The following is a 20,655-nucleotide window of genomic DNA, read 5'->3' as shown; positions in this document are numbered from 1 at the left end:
TTTTCATGAGGCAATTGGACTTTCTTGGGTTTTTTTTGTTTTTTTTTTGCATGTGTAAAGCTTTTTATTTTTAAAACAAATTAAAATGAAAGACAAAATACACATCATTTATATAGATATCACTGTTTATCAGCTATTCAAGACAGTCTTTTCCTATTATTTACACATATTTTTATTCTATCTTACTCTACTTATTATTGAGTCTGTCATTTGCACCTCTATAACTGTCTCGTTCGGTTCTGCAACCCAACAAGAAAAACACAGACTTCAGAGGATAATTAGAACTGCAGAAAAAAATAATTGCTACCAACCTGCCTTCCATTGAGGAATCAAGAAGAGGGCCGTGAAAATATTTAAAGACCCCTCACATCCTGGACATAAACTGTTTCAACTCCTACCCTCAAAATGACACTATAGAACACAGCACACTAGAACAACTAGACACAAGAAAAGTTTTTTTCCCGAAGGCCATCACTCTGCTAAACAAAAAATTCCTCCAACACTGTCAAACTATTTACTAAGTCTGCACTACTATTAATCTTCTCATCGTTCCCATCACCAATCTCTTTCCACTTATGACTGTATGACTGTAACTTTGTTGGTTGTATCCTTATGATTTATATTGATATATTGACCATCAATTGAGTTGTAAATGTTGTACCTTGATGAACGTATCTTTTCTTTTATGTACATTGAGAGCATATGCACCAAGACAAATTCCTTGTGTGTCCAATCACACTTGGCCAATAAAAAATTCTATTCTATTCTATTCTATTCTATTCTATTCTATTCTATTCTATTCTATTCTATTCTATTCTACTTTTATTTATCTACCGTTCCTATTTTGTAACCATTCATACCACTTGCTCCAGACCTTATAATATTCTGTGTCCTCTTTCTCTTTAATTTCTTTTGTAAGTTTGTCCATCTCTGCACATTCTAATATTTTTTTAATTAGTTCTTCCTCTGTCGGTGGATTTTCATTCTTCCAATTTTGGGCATAGACTATACGTGCTGCTGTTAATATATGGAGTATTAAATATTGCGTATCGTTTGTATAGTTTTCTGTTGGAATCCTTAATAAAAATTGTTCTGGCTCTCCCTTTATTTTTTTCTTTTGAAGAGGTTTCACTTCTCGTCCAAGAAGCTTCTTCAGCTCTGACTAGGTGGTGGGGAATGGAAGGATTTATATTCCTTGCAGACAGCTGGTCATTTGCATCCTTTTAGAGGGTCATTGAGGCCACTTGGAGGCTTATCTGTGTCCTCAGGGTCACCTGAGTGGTGCAAATGGTTCCTGTAGTCTGCAATTTCTTTTCCTCTGAAAATCCATTCCTACTTCCACACCATTCAAAGGGTGTTCATCCCAAATTGCATAGCTAAAAATCTGTAGAGATTCTCCCTCATCCAGGTCATGGTTGTCCCAAAGGTGCTTTTTTCAAGAGGCAACTGGACTTTCTGGTTTTTTTCTCTGAAGACGTTTTGCTTCTCATCCAAGAAGCTTCTTCAGTTCTGATTGGATGGTGAGGAATGGAAAGATTTATATTCCTTGTGGACAGCTGGTCATTTGCATTCTTTTAGAGGGTTGTTGAGGCTACGTGGTGGTTCATCTGCAGTAGTAGTGCAAGTCGTTATATCCACAACCATTTGCACTACTCAGGTAACCCTGAGGATACAGACAAACGGTCCAGATGGCCTCAACGACCCTCTAAAAGGATGCAAATTACCAGATGTCTGCCAGGTGTATAAATCCTTCAAAGTAGAGAAGCTCAAATGAGTCAATTTTCTTCCCGTCTTGCTTCCACCTTTCACAACCCTAGGGGGGGTTCCACCTTTCACAACACCTATGGGGGGAAATGATAAGTCCCTTGACCAATATTTAAAAAAAGGCAGTCCTGGTTGCCATCTTGACTTTTTTGCCCCCACCACACACACACACACACACACACACACACACACAAGATGTGGGGCAATTTCTCCTTGCCAACGTATCTTCTCAGGTATTACAATGACAGTGACACAACCTATCACCTGGACACGGCTATAAATATCCATCCGTCATTCCACTTACGCCATGTCCAGTAAATCCATCAAGATAACCTCCCCAACCATATTATGGTTCTTTACTTGATGATGTTTAAGGTCTGTGGCCCATCCTACTCTCCTTGAGTGCTGCATTTTGAACTCTAGACCATGGTTTGCATCTTGTTTGTTAAAGGTGCTTTTGAGGAGCACGATTTAATCAAACTGACCTCTTTGTTAAAGCAATATGAAGCTCTAAAGCTAAGACATATGAAGAACGGTTGCAGGAACTGGGTTGGTCTAGTTTAATGGAAAGAAGGACCAGGGGAGACATGATGCAGCCTTCCAATATCTCAGGGGTTGCCACAAAGAAGAGGGAGTCAAACTATCTTCCAAAGCACCTGAAGACAGGACAAGAAGCAATGGGTGGAAACTAATCAAGGAGAGAAGCAACTTGGAACTAAGGAGACATTTCTTGACAGTCAGAACAATTAATCAGGGGAACAACTTTTTATTTATTTATCGTATTTGTATTTATTTGACTCCAGAAGTTGTGGCTGCTCCGACACTGGAAGTTTTAAAGATGAGATTGGACAGCCACTTGTCTGAAATGGTATAGATCAGTGATGGCTAACCTTTTTTTCCGTCGTGTGCCAAAAGCGGGGGGAGTGTGGGGGAGTTGCACATGCGTGTGCCCACACCCATAATTCAATGCCCCTCATGCCCCTCCCTCCCGCGCATGCACACGCAATTCCCCTGCACTCCCCCCCGCTTATGGCAAGCGATGGCAAAAAGGTTACCGGTAGGCCTGTTTTTCACCCTCCCCAGGCTCCGGAGGGTTTCTTGGAGCTTGGGGTGGAAGAAAACGGCCTCCCCCACCACCCTTAGAGGCTCTCCGGAGGCCGGAAATGGCCTGTTTCCCTACTTCCAGTGGACCCGGAAGGCCCAAAAATCAGCTGGCTGGCGCACGCATGCGCGCTGGAGCTGAGCTAGGGCAATGCTCGTATGCCCACAGATATGGCTCCGTCCAATCACGGTTATAGGATTTCCTGCCTGAGCAGGGGGTCAGACTAGAAGACCTCCAAGGTCCCTTCCAACTCTGTCAGTCTATAATTCTAGATCCAATCTAGGACTAAGGAGAAGTTGTCTATCAGTGAGGACAATTAACAAGTGGAACGGCCTCCCTCTAGACCAGCGGTTCTCAACCTGTGGGTCGGGACCCCGTTGGGGGTCGAATGACGATTTGCCAGGGGTCGCCTAAGACCATCGGAAATATGGGAAGTATACTTGCGAGTCGAAGAATCGCGAATTCGACTTCAGGCGCAATGGATTAAAAAAGAGAGAAATCTTTGCTCTGATGTCTCCCTCTCAAGCCAGCTGCAATCACTCCCAATCGCTAGCCTGATCTGGCTTCAGGCGCGATAAACTCAATAGGGGAGGAGTCTCCGCTTTAATGCCTCCGTCCTCAAGGCAATCGCAAGCAGTTCAGATCGCTAGCCAATATGGCTTCAGGCACGATAAATTCAAAACAAAAATAATTTTACGGTTGGGGTCGCCACATCGTGGGGAATTGTATTAAAGGAGTCGCAGCACTATAAAGGTTGAGAACCACTGGTCTAGACATTGTGGATGCTCCAACACTGGAGCTTTCAAAGAATAGATTGGACGGCCCTTTGTCTGAAGTCTCCTTCGTGGGGATGGGTGAAGAAAACGTTCTCATCATTTGGTCTGGAGGAACATTAATGCCGCATATCAAGTGAAACTCTGGAAGGCGAACACAGCCGAATCACCTTTTCAAAATGGCTCCAAAAAAGCAGAATATTTGCAGCTCGGGGTTGAAATGAGGGGTCCCCTCTTCCTTATCCTTCACCATCTCCCTTCCACGCTCTTCATTTTTTGTTTTTACAAAAAGGCAGAGAAAGTAGGAAAAATTAAAATGCCGTTCAGCAACGGCCACGGAGGGTTTTAATCGTGGGATTACGCGGGACCCAAAAGCAACATTACTGTCCTATTAAGGACGTGATTAATATTACAAAAGGACGCTAGCATTCAATTACCGTATTTTGGGAACCTTTTAAATGCTACTCTTCTCGTCCAGCTCTAATTTAATTCTCCGTTGGCCCTTCTCTGGCCTTTGTTACTCACTAATGGCAGCTTCAAAGCAAATACCTTGATAGAGCCAAACCGTCTCTAATGTGCTTAGTAGAGTCATCTTCATGAACTCTATCCGTATTCACTTAGACGGGATAATTTCCAGCCTCTATTGATATAAATGGAGACATTAAAGACTTAAGTGCTCAGCAAAACCTTTGAAGGCATGTTTTAAGGCCTAGGCTAGAGTAAGTGAGCTGAGCTTGTCGATCAAAAGGTCGGCAGTTCAGTGGTTCGAATCCTTACACCGCATAACAGGGTGATCTCCTGTTACTTGACCCAGCTTTTGCCAACCTAGCAGTTCGAAAGCACGTAAAAAATGCAAGTAGCAAAAATAGGGACCACCTTTGGTGGGAAGGGAACAGCGTTCCGTGCGCCTTTGACGTTGAGTCATGCCGGCCACATGACCACGGAGACATCTTCGGACAGCGCTGGCTCTTCGGCTTTGAAACGGAGATGAGCACCGCCCCCTAGAGTCGGGAATGACTAGCACATATGTATGAGGGGAACCTTTACCTTAGAGTAAGTGAGCTGAGCTTGTCGATCAAAAGGTCGGCAGTTCAGTGGTTCGAATCCTTACACCGCATAACAGGGTGATCTCCTGTTACTTGACCCAGCTTTTGCCAACCTAGCAGTTCGAAAGCACGTAAAAAATGCAAATAGCAAAAATAGGGACCACCTTTGGTGGGAAGGGAACAGCGTTCCGTGCGCCTTTGACGTTGAGTCATGCCGGCCACATGACCACGGAGACATCTTCGGACAGCGCTGGCTCTTCGGCTTTGAAACGGAGATGAGCACCGCCCCCTAGAGTCGGGAATGACTAGCACATATGTATGAGGGGAACCTTTACCTTAGAGTAAGTGGACGGTGGTGGGGGGTACCTTTAACTTTACATGGAGAAAGCTAGATCTCCCCAGATCGATCAGATTTTGAAATGGATTTCCTAGAGTTTAGTATGGCTTCCAATCAACATAATAGAGATTGTTGGTGATCTCTGAGCTTGAAGATGTTTTGTTACACAACTAGGTAACATCATCAGGGCAAGAAGGGATGGCATATCAACCAAGAGCAAACCCCACTGCCTTCTCACACTGATGTTGCTGTGGGTAATGAAAGGTCTACAAGAAAACAACCAAGCTCGGTTCATCAATGACCCCCACAATCCTCCATTCCTCCTACTCTCACTCTTTTTCTCCCTCACCTCCATTCACAAACTCCTCTTCCTTCTCATATTGACGATGCTATCTAGTTGGGTAATGAACGGTCCACTGGTGGGATTCAGACAGTTCGCACCACTTCGGGAGAACTGCTTGTTAACTTGGTGAGCAGTTTGGCAAACTGGTTGTTGGAAGAAATCATTAGGGCAGAGAACCGGTTGTTAAATTACTTGAATCCCACCACTGGAAAGGTCTCCAAGAAAACAACCAAGCTCAGAATTGATCAGGAACCCCACAATCCTCCTCCTCCTCTTCACAAACTCCCTTCTAGCACTGATGATGTTCCCTAGTTGGGTCATGAAACTCCTGCATAGAAACCACCAAGCTCAGAAAGCACCTGGCTCCCTTAAAACGCTCCCTGAAAAAGCAGGAAGCACAGTCTTGGTCAGTTTTATTTATTTTATTTTATTTATTTTATTTGCATTTATATCCCACCCTTCTCCAAAGACTCAGGGCGGCTTACACTATGTCAAGCAATAGTCTTCATCCATTTGTATATTATATACAAAGTCAACTTATTGCCCCCAACAATCTGGGTCCTCATTTTACCTACCTTATAAAGGATGGAAGGCTGAGTCAACCTTGGGCCTGGTGGGGCTTGAACCTGCAGTAATTGCAAGCAGCTGCTGTTACTAACAGACTGTCTTACCAGTCTGAGCCACCAGACAGTCCAAACTGTCTTTCAAACAGTCCAAACAGTCTTTCAGAGGAATATTTATCAACACACCTTATCTCGCTTGGAAGGCTGCCACGTAACTTGTTTCCAAACGCAGGACAAGGCAAAACTTGGCACAGAGTCTCTCAGAGTCACGGAACGAACAAATTGTTTCCTGCAAAAAAAAAACCTCCCCGTTCGCTCTGCTTTTGTTTCCTATGGGAGGGGCCAATCCCCTCCAAGGTGTGGCTTTACTCCCAAGTCGACCCTGCTTTCTGAGTTGTTCTTGTCTACTGGCACCTCTGCACATGCTCACACTGGAAACGGGCTCCAGCTGTTCCTCTGCCTCGCTGCTGTCAAACTCCCTCTTTGCCTCCAACGCAGAGCCTTTGTCCGAGCTTTCCTCAGCCCCCAGGGCTGGCCCAAGTTCCTCCCCACCCTACTCACTGTCTGACTCTGCTGCCAACTCTGCTGGCCACCGGTGGACCACAACAGCCCCTCAATTCTGGTGGCTCAACAGACTAATGCAGTCTGTAATTCTAGTGGCTCAACAGACTAATGCAGTCTCTTATTAACACAACTGCTTGCAATTACTGCAAGTTCAAGTCCCACCAGGCCCAAGGTTGACTCAGCCTTCCATCCTTTATAAGGTAGGTAAAATGAGGACCCAGATTATTGGAGGCAATAAGTTGACTTTGTATATAATATACAAATGGATGAGACTATTGCTTAACACAATGTAAGCTGCCCTGAGTCTTCGGAGAAGGGCGGGATATAAATTCAAATTAAAAAAAAAATTGACACTGAATTGCAAATATTAACTTCCATCGACAATGGAGTTTATTCTCAAGTCCAACCCTTGATAGAGCAACAACGTTCTGATGCTAGGACCTTCTGCAGTCCCTGTTTTGTTGACCCAAAAGTAAAAAAAATAAGAGTCATTGTGGTTACTCCTGAAGATCTGCCCATTTTGGTGTCACACATACAAAAAATGAAGGGGAATTTTGATGACAGAATTCAAAGCTGTCCTACGCTTTATCCTTTCCGTCAAGACCAGGGGTCTGCAAACTTGGCTCTTTTAAGACTTGTGGACGTCAACTCCCAGAGTTCCTCAGAGCTTTGCTGGCTGAGGAACTTCCTAGAACTTTGCTGGCTGAGCAACTCTGGGAGTTGAAGTCCACAAGTCTTAAAAGAGCCAAGTTTGCAGACCCCTGGTCTGGACACTCCATTGATTATCTTCAAGTTCAAGGAAGATTTTGATGCCTTTATGGTAATTCAGACACACCAATCTATATGCAGAGTATATCAAACGTGCCAGTTAAACAAGCATTATTTTCTTTCTTTCTTTTTTTTATTTGCATTTATATCCCGCCCTTCTCCGAAGACTCAGGGCGGCTTACACTATGTCAAGCAATAGTCTTCATCCATTTGTATATTATATACAAAGTCAACTTATTGCCCCCAACAGTCTGGGTCCTCATTTTACCTACCTTATAAAGGATGGAAGGCTGAGTCAACCTTGGGCCTGGTGGGACTAGAACCTGCAGTAATTGCAGGCAGCTGTGTTAATAACAGACTGCATTAGCAGTCTGAGCCACAGAGGCCTTCTATGCTTCTATTCTTCATGCTTATCTTATCCATGTTCTCTCCCCCCCCTGCTTATTTTTATTTTATTTTATTACCTAGATATACATGCTTGCTACCCTTACCAAATCTAGGCAATTTATAGCACCGCAAACTGGAATAAAATCGTAAAAGTTTGTTCATAAAACCAATAAATACAAGAAAAAACGTGTTTTAAAAGAGGCTTGGTGAACTGTGCCAGAGTTTCTCTCTAGTTAAGTCTGGCTGCCCACTTTAATTGTTCTTTTTTTTCCCCTTGTATTTTTTTGAAACCACAAGAAACCCCCCACGATCTTTAAGGGAAGAAAACTTAGCAGAAAAGTTTGCTTTATTTGACTGCATTTCTCCACGCATTGAACGTGGCTCCTGAATTTGTCTACTTCTCCGGATTTGCAGAATACAGCAAACAATAAAGGAGATGAAAAGGGCTGGTTTTGCAGAATATATTCAGCCCCATAAACACACGCGCGCACAAACACTAAACACATTTAAAATGAATCAGATTTAATTGAACCGGTTAATCATGTTGTCTAAATGCTGGTAGGAAAATATTCCAGCCCTCCTAGCACTATCATACATTTAAAAAAAAAAATGCAGAAAATGTTCTTATTCTTTTGCTACATCTCCAAAATACATATTTGAGCCTCTTTTTGAATTTACTGATGTTCAGATTTTCACTAATCGACGAAGCCATTTTGTCCTCACTTTAGATAGTAGATAGATAGATAGAGATAGATAGATAGACAGACAGATATATAAATAGACAGACAGACAGACAGACAGACAGACAGACAGACAGATAGATAGATAGATAGATAGACAGACAGATATATAAATAGACAGACAGACAGACAGACAGACAGACAGACAGACAGACAGATAGATAGATAGATAGATAGATAGATAGATAGATAGATAATAGATAGATAGTAAATAGATACGTAGATAAATAGATAGAGATAGATAGATAGATAGATAGATAGATATAGATATAGATATAGATAGATAGATAATAGGTACATAGTAGATACATAGTAGATAGATAGATAGATAGATAGATAGATAGATAGATAGATAGATAGATAGATAGATACATAGATAAATAGATAGAGATAGATAGATAGATAGATAGATAGATAGATATAGATATAGATATAGATAGATAGATAATAGGTACATAGTAGATACATAGTAGATAGATAAATAGATAGATAGATAGATAGAGATAGATAGATAGACAGACAGATATATAAATAGACAGACAGACAGACAGATAGATAGATAGATAGATAATAGATAGATAGTAAATAGATACATAGATAAATAGATAGAGATAGATAGATAGATAGATAGATAGATAGATAGATAGATAGATAGATAGATATAGATATAGATATAGATAGATGATAGATAGATAGATAGATAGATGATAGATAGATAGATAGATAGATAGATAGATAGATGATAGATAGATGATAGATAGATAGATAGATGATAGATAGATAAATAGATAGATAGATAGATAGATAGATAGATAGATAGATAGATAGATAGATAGATAGATAGATAGATAGAAAGATAGGTAGATATAGATATAGATAAAGATAGATAGATAGATAGATAGATAGATAGATAGATAGATAGATAGATAGATAGATAGATAGACGGACGGACGGACAGACGGATGGATGGACAGAGAGAGAGAGTTAGAAAGAAATATATTGCATATTTTTGCTTTAGTGAAGATAAACACCAGCTGAGGTTTATATTTGGTGGCAATCACGCCACTTAGAAGTTTTGGGGGAGCAAAAACACACATATGCTTGAAAAGATTATTGTGATATTAAAAACCAGAGTCCACTGGATTTGGATGGCCAATACCTTTAAATAAATAAAAATGCTTCTGTCCTAGGATTTCTTTTCCTTCCTTCCTTCCTTCCTTCCTTCCTTCCTTCCTTCCTTCCTTCCTTCCTTCCTTCCTTCCTTCCTTCCAACTCTGTTATTCTATTCTCTCTAATCCAAACAGAGCACAGCTGCCCAGATGTGGCCAGCGCTGAAGCTTCTTCATTTTCAAGGCTGCCCTTTGGTGATTAAAAGCACCTGAGGCCTGACACCTGACTAGCCAAAGGATTTCTCCTCTCTAAATCTTCAACTTGTTATTTAACAGAGGGAGAAAAACGGTTTCAAACCAAGCAAGGAAGCCCGTAACTATACAATTATGGCTAAAAAAGGCCAGCTTGAACAAACATGGAAACTCCAACCCTCCCTCACCAGGTTGGCCGACTGGCAAGTTTGCTGCTTACCTTCCTGCATGAAGGTATAACTCAAAACGGCAGGTGACTTGCAAAGCAACGGTTCTCACTCGACCTGTCATTGCAAAGCAAGGGGGGGTTTTTTTGTTTTTTTTTTGCCCGAGTGCAAACTTTATGGAGTGCAAATTTTATAGAGGCCACCTGCTCTCCCCCATTTTGCCATGGAGATTAAAACAATATGGCTTAATTGCATTGCATACCGCTCAGACAAGCAATATTTCCCTTTTGCGTTCAAATACACAAGTTGAGCCCTCGGGACTGGGGTGTGTGTGTGTTAAGGTGAACTGGAATCTCTATTTTCATCCTGACCTGGTTCACCAAACGTGGTGGTGAGAGCTATTTTTTTCAATCCTTGTCTAGAATAGAATACAATACAATACAATTTTTTTATTGGCCAAATGTGATTGGACACACAAGGAATTTGTCTTGGTGCATTTCCATCCATTATTCCTTGTCTGGCCTTTGTAAAATAGCTTGACTCCCTCTTCTTTGTGGCAGCCCCTCAAATATTGGAAGATGCTATCCTGTCTCCCCTAGTCCTTCTCTTCATTAGACTAGCCAAGCCCAATTCCTGCAACCGTTCATCATATGTTTTAGCTTCCAGTCCCCTAATCATCTTTGTTGCTCTTCTCTGCACTCTTTCTAGAGTCTCAGCAACTTTTTTACATTGTGGCGACCAAAACTGGATGCGGTATTCTAGTTGTGGTCTTACCAAAACATTATAAAAGGGTATCAACACATGATGTTGATTCCATCCCTCTGTAAATGCAATCTAGGATTGCATTGGCTTTTTAAGCTGCAGCTGCACACTGTTGGCTCATATTTAAATGATTGTGCATTGGGACTCCAACATCCCTCTTGCAATTAGAATAGAATAGAATAGAATAGAACAGAATAGATTTTTTTATTGGCCAAGTGTGATTGGACACACAAGGAATTTGTCTTTGGTGCATACACTCTCAGTGGACATAACGGAAAAGATACATTCCTCATGAATCATAAGGTACAACACTTAATGCGCCAGTTGGAGGAGTTAGGAGTGGGGGGCACCGTTTATCAGTGGTTCTCCTCCTATCTTTCTGACCGGTCGCAGACGGTGTTGGCAGGAGGGCAGAGATCGGCCGCGAGGCGCCTCATATGTGGGGTGCCACAGGGGTCGGTTCTCTCGCCTCTTCTGTTCAACATCTATATGAAGCCGCTGGGTGAGATCATCCGTGGTTTTGGGGTGCGATGCCATCTGTACGCTGACGATACTCAGCTGTACATTTCCACCTCAAACCGTCCCAACGATGCCGTGGAAGTGATGTCCCGGTGTCTGGAGGCCATGTGGGTCTGGATGGGAAGAAACAGGCTTCGACTCAACCCTTCCAAGACTGAGTGGCTATGGATGCCGGCGTCCCGGTATAGCCAGCTGACGCCATCGCTGGCTGTTGGGGGCGAGTCATTGGCACCCACAGAGAGGGCTCGCAATCTAGGCGAACTCCTAGATGCACGGCTGTCTTTAGAAGAGCATATGACGGCCGTTGCCAGGGGGGCTTTTTATCAGGTTCGCCTGATATGCCAGTTGCATCCCTTTCTGGACCGGGATTCTTTATGCATGGTCATTCACGCTCTTGTCACTTCCCGCCTGGACTACTGTAACGGTCTCTACATGGGGCTCCCCTTGAAGAGCACCCGGAGGTTTCAACTGGTTCAGAATGTGGCCGCGCGTTTAGTAGAGGGAGCAACTCAAGGCTCCAATGTAACATCTCTCCTGCGCAAGCTACACTGGCTTCCGGTGGTCTTCCGGGTGCAATTCAAGGTGTTGGTTATCACCTTTAAAACGCTCCATGGCATAGGACCGGGTTATATACCAGACTGCCTGCTGCTACCAATAGCCTCCCATCGACCCGTGCGCTCCCAAAAAGAGGGTCTCCTCAGGGTGCCGTCGGTCAAACAATGTAGACTGGCGACCCCCAGGGGGAGAGCCTTCTCTGTGGGGGCTCCTGCCCTCTGGAATGAGCTGCCTCCGAGGATACGTCAACTTCCTGATCTCCGGACCTTTCGCCGCGAGCTAAAGACCTTTCTATTTCATCGTGCAGGGCTGGCTTAATGAAGTTTTTTTTATTGGGATTTTATTATAATCTTAAATTCCTTCAGCCTTTAATATAATTAGTTTTTAAATGTTTTTTAACTTTTCTGATTTGTGCTTTTTACCCTGGCTGTAAACCGCCCTGAGTCCTTCCAGAGAAGGGCGGTATATAAATTAAATAAATAAATAAATAAAATAATGATAGTAATAGGGTACAAATAAGCAATCAGGAAACAATCAATATCAATATAAATCATAAGGATACAAGCAACAGAGTTACAGTCATACAGTCATAAGTGGAAAGAGATTGGTGATGGGAACGATGAGAAGATTAATGGTAGTGCAGATTTAGTAAATAGTCTGACAGTGTTGAGGGAATTATTTGTTTAGCAGAGTGATGGCGTTCGGGAAAAAACTGTTTTTGTGTATAGTTGTGTTGGTGTGCAGTGCTCTAGAGCGTCGTTTTGAGGGTAGGAGTTGAAACAGTTTATGTCCAGGATGTGAGGGATCTGTAAATATTTTCACAGCCCTCTTTTTGACTCGTGCAGTATACAGGTCCTCAATGGAAGGCAGGTTGGTAGCCATTGTTTTTTCTGCCGTACTAATTATCCTCTGAAGTCTGTGTCTGTCTTGTTGGGTTGCAGAACCAAAATACTATTATTGATCCAGGTACCACGTATTCCATACCTGTGCTTGTGGGTTTTCTTGTCTAAACGTAAAAACCACTTTTCCATCTGGTGAAAATTCTCCCTGGGAGAAAAGCTACGTCTTTCTCTCAAATCTACTTCGTTAAACATTTTGCCATATCATTCCAGAATTTGTCAACACACTTATTTTTTTTTCCAAATCCAATTTTGCTGCCTGTTTTCTTCTTACATGCACACCTCAAAATTCGCCTGGCCCTCGCTTCAAGGCAAACAGGCTTAAAAACAGCACAAGTAAATCCTATTTCCCCCTCCGTATCACATCTGTTTGTGCTACTTTTCCTTCGGTTACCTACTTAGGAAGTGCCAAAGATCGGAGCGTGAAGAGCGGTGTCTCGTTCAAAAGAGAGCAATTATGGCTTCTTTTTTAAAAAAAAAAAAATATTTGGGTGAGGAGAAATTCAGTTTAATACGCCTCTCTCAGAGTGCCGATTTTTAATGCAAGCTATGAAGGGAGACGTTTTAGAAAGATTCCTAAAGACCCCAGGAAAAGGGCTGGCATTTTTCCAGTGTCTGATTGTGTGTACCGCACAACCAATCAGCAAGGGCACCGACCCTCAACCAACCCACCCAACCCACCCCCCAACCAGCAGTTCACCTCCCGATGAGCCTTACCTGACATGATCTTCACATTACAAGGCCCGTCACCTCAGCTGACCCCTCAAAACCCTTCAATAGGCCCATCACAAGACCCTCACCTGACGTGACCCACATTCAACTCCTCAAAACCCTTCACAAGGCCCATCACCAGATTCTCACCTGACGTGACCCACATTTGACTCCTCAAAACCCTTCACAAGGCCCATCAGAAGATTCTCACCTGACATGACCTACATTCAACTCCTCAAAACCTTTCACAAGGCCCATCAGAAGATTCTCACCTGACGTGACCCACATTCAACTCCTCAAAACCCTTCACAAGGCCCATCACCAGATTCTCACCTGACATGACCCACATTTGACTCCTCAAAACCCTTCACAAGGCCCTCACCTGACGTGACCCAGATTTGACTCCTCAAAACCCTTCACAAGGCCTATCAGAAGACCCTCACCTGACGTGACCCATATTTGACTCCTCAAAAACCTTCACAAGGCCCATCACAAGGCCCCCACCTGATGTGACCCACATTTGACTCCTCAAAACCCTTCACAAGGCCCATCACAAGCTTCTCACCTGACATGATCCACATCTGACTCATCACAAGACTTGATATAACCCACACTTGACCCATCACAACACCCACCAGCCACCTGACATGACCCATACTTGAACCAACATGAGACTCTCACCTGACATGACCCACACTTGAGCCCTCACAAGGCGCTCACCTGACCCCCTCAGAACACCCACAGGACCTTCACCTGCCATGACCTCCCCAAGACCGACTGACCATACCAAGCCCTTATAAGCAGAAGAACACAACACTGACATATCCCTTAAACTCAGCTGAAGATGTTACCTAGTGTGGTAACAAAACATTCGGAAACCGACCCATAAGCGGAGAATGAACTTCCACTCCCCTCCATGTGTTCTACTCTCCAATTTCACTGCCTTTAAAACAATCCACTTACTTGATGCTGACTGGCCTTCGCCAAATGTTCGTTGGCGGAGTCGACATTCACGGAGGCCGTCTCGATGTTTGCTTCAATGCTATCTATAAATTAAAAGAAGGGCAGGTAATTATGCGAAAAAGAAGGATTGTTAAACCTTACATTTCCATAGTAATTCTCAATCCTCCAGGTCATGGTTGTCCCAAAAGTGCTTTTTCAACTGGACTTTCTGTTTTTTTTCTTTTAAAGACGTTTCGCTTCCCATCCAAGAAGCTTCTTCAGCTCTCTGTCAGGGTTCCGACGGATGCCCTAATTAAATCATGAGCCTCGAGCCAAGCTTCAAAAGAAATCCGGTTATTTATTAGGAGCTTCAGGTCCGCACGTTCCAAGTGAAGCCAACTCTGACCCCACGTAATTTACAGCCCAGACCTGACCCTGTTTCCCCCCTCCCCCCCAGGGTGTGTCATCAGCCACATTCGCCAACCGAGCAATTTCGCGGGTTGTAGAGATCACACCCCTCTGGCCGCTGTGGGTAACCCTGGGAGACAGCCTTGAGAGAGAGATGTCTGGAATGTGCTTTTGTTTTTGGCTGCCGCACTGCTTCGCCGTTTTCCCATCCCCCTTGCCTATGGCAACTCGAGAGAAGGCCAGGGATGCTATGCGAGTTGATACTCTTGACCGGATGGTGGGGAATGGAAAGATTTATATTCGTTGCAGACAAAGCTGGTCATCTACATCCTTTTTGAGGGTCGTTGAGACCACCCTTTTTTTTTTTAATTTGCATTTATATGCCGCCCTTCTCCGAAGACTCAGGGCGGCTTACACTGTATTAGCAATAGTCTTCATCCATTTGTATATTATATACAAAGTCAACTTTCATTGCCCCCAACAATCTGGGTTCACATTTTACCTACCTTATAAAGGATGGAAGGCTGAGTCAACCTTGGGCCTGGTGGGACTTGAACCTGCAGTAATTGCAAGCAGCTGCTGTTAATAACAGACTGCATTAGCCTGTTGAGCCACCAGAGGCCCTGGGAAGTTTATCTGTAGTAATAGTCGAAATGGGTTTAGATTTCAATGCACCAGAGCTCTGATGATACCCACCTATTGCGTCTCCTTGTTCATAAACCATCGATGCCAGATCTTTAATGATCTGGTTGACATCCAACATATCACTCTGAAAAAAAAAAAAAAAAACATGAGGAAGAAAACTGTGAGTAGAACAAAAAATGTATAAATTAACATTTTTAAGAGAAAGATAGTTGGACAAATATGGTTTATCTTATTCCAATTCTTCTTTTTTTTTAAAAAAAAACTTTAGTAAGATACCTCCCATTTCTTGTATCAAAAGAAAGGAATCAAAAAAGAATTGCAACAGTTCATTTAGGGACTGCTCGAAGCTACCGGAACGCTGAAAAAAGTTGACTTATGACTTATTATTCACACTTAACAAATGTCGCAGCTTCCCCGTGGTTACGTGATCAAAATTCAGACGCTTGGCACAACTGACTCAAATTTATGACGGTTGCAGCGTCCCGGGGTGTGTGTGTCACATAATCTTTCACGACCGTCTGACAAGCAAAGTCAATGGAGAAACCAGAATCACTTTATAACCATGTGATTAAGTGAAGAACTGCGGTGATTCACTTAACGGTGGGAGGAAAAGGTGGCAAAGAGGGCTGAAGCTCACTTAGCAGCTGTTGTTGTGCCTCGTCCTCCTCAGCCGGGCCCCTCCCGTCTCCTCCCGGGCCTGTTATCAGACTCCAAGTCTGATAATGAAGATGAACGGCCTGTCATGCTTCCAGCCCCCGGCCCTGGCCCCATGCCCGGAGAGGAGTCAAGGAGTGAAAACAGAAACCCAATACAGCTCACTCCTACAGTGTGTGTTCCTTCGACGCAGCCGTCAGAGCAGGAAGTCAGCCAAGTGGTGCAATTACCCGGACCTACTCCCTCTGACCCCTCCCTTTCCCAGATGCTGACAGTAGAGACAGCTGAAGACAATTCAGAGTAGGAGGATCCTCGCTTCCGGAGATCTGAGAGGCGACGCCAGCAAAAGGAAGGGTGGGGCAGGCCTGGATAAATGCTGAGTCATGGAGCCACACCCCACAGCCTATATAAAGGACCTGCTTTTGGCATTCCAACCTTGAGTCAACCAAAGTCTCATCTAGTTTGCTGAAGTCACAACTTGGACTCCTGCCTGCCCTGAGAAACCTGGAAGGAATTTGGCAAAGCTGCAGAGGATTCGTTGCCACGCTTGATACAGACTTCCTAGACCCGGTCATCAGAGGGAGAGGGGGACACGACAGCTGTCTTACTCAGCAACGGAAATGTTGGGCAGATTTGTGTCCTAAATCCAAGGTTACCTGCATTGCTAACTAGCCCAGCATACAAGAACAATCCAAAAACTGCAAATACGAGATTCAGACTGTGGCTTCCTCCACCGACACTCAAGTTATTCATACGTTTCATTTTTCATACTTTCTCTGAGCATGAACCCTTCAGTCAAGCAAGTAGAATAGAATAGAATGGCTGGCTGAGGAATTCTGGGAGTTGAAGTCGACGAGTCTTAAAGTGGCTACATTTGGAGACCCCGGCTTTAATGCAAAAAGGTGTAGAGATGTGGCCGGGGGGCAGGGCGGGGGGGGGGCTTATTAGGAGACATGAAAGAACAAGTTAGTGATAGAGCATACAAAGAAAATCTATATGTGGTTTGTTTGTATGTACAGTGAGAGCTTCTGCACTGGAGACAAATTGTCCTTGTGTGTCCAATCACATATTGGCCAATAAAGAATTCTGTTTTGTTCCATTCTCTTCTCTTCTCTTCTCTTCTCTTCTCTTCTCTTCTCTTCTCTTCTCCTCTCCTCTTCTCTCTCTTCCCTATCCTGTCCTGTCCTGTCCTATCCTATTCTGTATTTTCTATTCTATTCTGTACTTTCTGTTCTGTTCTGTCCCATCCCATCCCATCCTCAGTTCTATTCTATTCCTTATTCTACTCTACTCTACATTTTATTCTATTCCCTATTCTATTCTATTCTACTCTATTCTATTCCTTTCATATTCTGTCCTATCCTATCCTATCCTATCCCATTCCACTCCACTCCACTCCATTCTTTCTGTTCTATTCTATTCCATTCCATATTTTGTCCTGTCCTGTCCTGTCCTGTCCTGTCCTATCCTGTCCTATCCTATCCTATCCTATCCCATCCCATCCCATCCCATCCCATCCCATCCCATCCCATCCCATTCCATCCCCTATTCCACTCCACTCCATTCTTTCCATTCTGTTCCATTCCATATTTTCTGTCCTATCCTATCCTACTCTACTGTGTCAAAAATGACTTGATGGCGTATAGACAACCAACCAACATTGGATGGGTCTAGAGGACAGGGACCAGGGACACAGGCACCTTCTTCCGAGCAACAGCAAAAATAAAATTCTTAGTTCGGATTTCATTGGAGGAAGGAATAGCAGGGACAGTCATCCGTGGTTTAGCCGGAGACAGCTCTCCAAAAGTAGCAGGTGAAAGACCGAGCTGAAGCTAAATTAGATCTGACTTCATTTAAATGTAAATTTAATTAAAACTAAATATACTTAACGTGATTACTCCGCACTCATGCATTTAATTATTTTCCCCTTCTGTCACGGGAAATGTTACCATTGGGCAAGAACTTTTGGAGGTCTTTAAGGAGGAGACCCAAGATTTTTAAAAGCCACCTGTGGATGATCTACCTCTGCCCCAAGCCATACGGGTTCCTGGAAGATCGGTTACGTGGTCATTGGGAATTAATCAGCATTGCCAGATAATCTAGACCAGGGGTCTCCAACCTTGGCCACTTTAAGACTTGTGGACTTCAACTCCCAGAACTCTGGGAGATGAAGTCCACAAATCTTAAAATGACCAAGGTTGGAGACCCCTGATCTAGACAACATCCAGAACAACTAACTTTATTGGAAGGTTAGATCTTTGCAAAACTGAAAGGATGTCCTTCTCATGTCCCTGTTATGGACTGTCGGCCACAATCTCCTCCGGCAGCTGAACTGGATGAGCATTAAGGCAGTTTGAGAGGTCCGAGTGGGAAGAGGGAATGGAGCTGGCAGAGAGAGAGAGAGAGAGAGAGAGAGAGAGAGAGAGAGGGAGAGAGAGGGGTGGAGTCTGGGCTGTCCATCAGCCCCCCAGATGGAGAGTCAACAGCCCGCAGATTTGGAAGTGGCTGATGAGGAAAAGGAGGAACAGATGGGTCCAGTGCCTGACGCATGGATGCATAGCAGGCAGAGGAGAGGAGAGCAGTGGAAATCTATGGGCCGGTCCTTGGGACGGAAGAGCCACTGCTATTAGCAAAGCCCCACCCCAGCTCTGGGGATAAAAGGCAGGGGAGGGAGATGAATAGGTGTGGCAGACAAGTATTCATCTTCCAGCCAACTGGATTGGTTAGCCAGCTTTGAGAGAGAAACTTCTTGCCTGGGCTTCTGATGCTCCTAATAAAGGAATCTTTGAGTTCACTTCAGAGGGTTGCTTGTCACCCCAGTTCAGCTCTGCTGCGCATGTGTGTGAGCCTCCCCACCCCCAGCCAGTCGGTCTTTGGGTCTCTGCCACGCATGCGCGGGGCCAGGGCGCATATGTGGGGACTGCCTCAGAGGTGGTATTCAGCAGATTCTAACCAGTTCTGGAGAACTGGTAGCGGAAATTTTGAGTAGTTCGGAGAATCGGTAAATACCACCTCTGACTGGTCTTGCCCCCATCTATTCTCTGCCTCCCGAGTCCCAGCTGATCAGGAGGAAATGGGGATTTTGCAGTATCCTTCCCCTGGAGTGTGGAGGGAATGGGGACTTTACAGTATTTTCCTTGGAGTGGAGTGGGAATGGAGATTTTAGAGTATCCTTCCCCTGCCCCGCCCACCGAGCCCCGCCCACAGAACCGGTAGTAAAAAAAAAATTGATTCCCACCAGTGGACCGTGCGCGCACTGCATTTTGGGGGTTCAGGCATGCATATGTGCATTTGCACATACATGCACATGCTTTGGGCACTCAGTCCGGAAAAGGTTAGCCATCCTTGGTATAGGGTCTCCTGCTGGAGCACAGGATTAGTCTAGAACAGGGGTCTCCAACCTTGACAACTTTAAGACTTGTGGACTTCATCTTCAGCAAAGCTGGCTGAGGAATTCTGGGAGTTAAAGTCCACAAGTTTTAAAGCTGCCAAGGTTGGAGACCCCTGTTCTAAAGCTTTGCTGGCTGAGGAATTCTGGGAGCTGAAGTCCACAAGTCTTAAAGTTGTCAAGGTTGGAGACCCCTGGTCTAGAAGACCTCCAAGGTCCCTTCCAATATTTGTTATTCTGTTATCCCTGGCTGTGTCTTTTCTCATCATCATCATCATCATCATCATCATCATCATCATCATCATTATCCCCATACATCTTTCAAAAGACACCCTTTCTAAATATTCATTTGGGCATCCTTAGAATTGTGTTGTATGCACACCTTTGAGTTGCTACATAGGTAAGTCTAATTTTTTTTTTCTTGGCAGAGTCTTCTGAAGTGGTTGGCCCTTAGCATTTTCTTCCTAGGCCACAGACGAGGGACTGGTCTGGTTCACTCAGCTGCTTTGATGCCTCTGGTAAGACTAGAACTCAGAATCTCCTGGTTTCCAGTTCGGTGACCTTAACCACGACACCAAATTGCCTCTCCCTCTAAAATGAGGATTTCTTCATTCAGACAATTCTCTAAAGGGGCTGCTTGATGGCAGAAAATGTCTCCCGTGATGAATTCAAGTAGATCTACATTCTTCAGGGGTAGAGTTCATTATGCGACTCTGAATAACACAGTAATTAATTATGTAATGCAGTAAGAACCTCATTAATTTGCAATAGAGCCAGAGAAAAGAGCACGGTTGTGAACGACTGAATTCACACTCGAAGAGCAGAGAAAAGAAGCAGGGAGCAGACCAGAGAAACCGACAAACAGGAAAAGGAAGGAAGGAAGAAAGGAAGGAAGGAAGGAAGGAAGTAGGAAGAGAAAGAGAAAGTGGTGGAGGAGAAGGGGGAGGAGGTTGGGAGGAGAGGAGGAGGAGGAGGAGAAGGAGGAAGAGGAGGAGGAGGAGAAGGAGAAGAGGAGGAGGAGGAGAAAAAGGAAGGAGGAGGAGATGGAGAAGTTGGAGGAGGTGGAGGTGAAGAGAAGCAGGAGGAGGAAAGGAGGAGGAGGAAGAGGAGAATGGGAATGAGAATGGGAAGGAGAAGGAGGAGGAGGAGAATGAGAATGGGAAGGAGGAGGAGGAGGAAGAGAAAGAAAGTGGTGGAGGAGAATCGGGGGGAGGAGGTGGGGAGGAGAGGAGGAGAAGGAAAAGGAGGAGGAGGAGG

General features: G+C 44.2%; 1 protein-coding gene across 1 annotated transcript in view; it reads right to left on the bottom strand.

The window, feature by feature from the left end:
• The window catches only part of TSNARE1 (t-SNARE domain containing 1), a 355,693-nt gene that overhangs the window by 106,752 nt on the left and 228,286 nt on the right, over positions 1-20,655 (bottom strand). The window contains exons 10-11 of the mRNA XM_058177145.1: positions 15,408-15,480; positions 14,325-14,407 (exon numbers count right to left, since the gene is read on the bottom strand). Of these exons, the coding sequence (XP_058033128.1) occupies positions 14,325-14,407; positions 15,408-15,480 (156 nt within the window). The remainder of the gene's footprint in view (positions 1-14,324; positions 14,408-15,407; positions 15,481-20,655) is intronic.

The sequence above is a fragment of the Ahaetulla prasina genome, chromosome 3, assembly GCF_028640845.1.
Source record: "Ahaetulla prasina isolate Xishuangbanna chromosome 3, ASM2864084v1, whole genome shotgun sequence".
Classification (NCBI taxonomy): Eukaryota; Metazoa; Chordata; class Lepidosauria; order Squamata; family Colubridae; genus Ahaetulla; species Ahaetulla prasina.
Note: the sequence above shows the minus strand (reverse complement) of the source record. Positions and strands in the feature narration are given on the sequence as shown.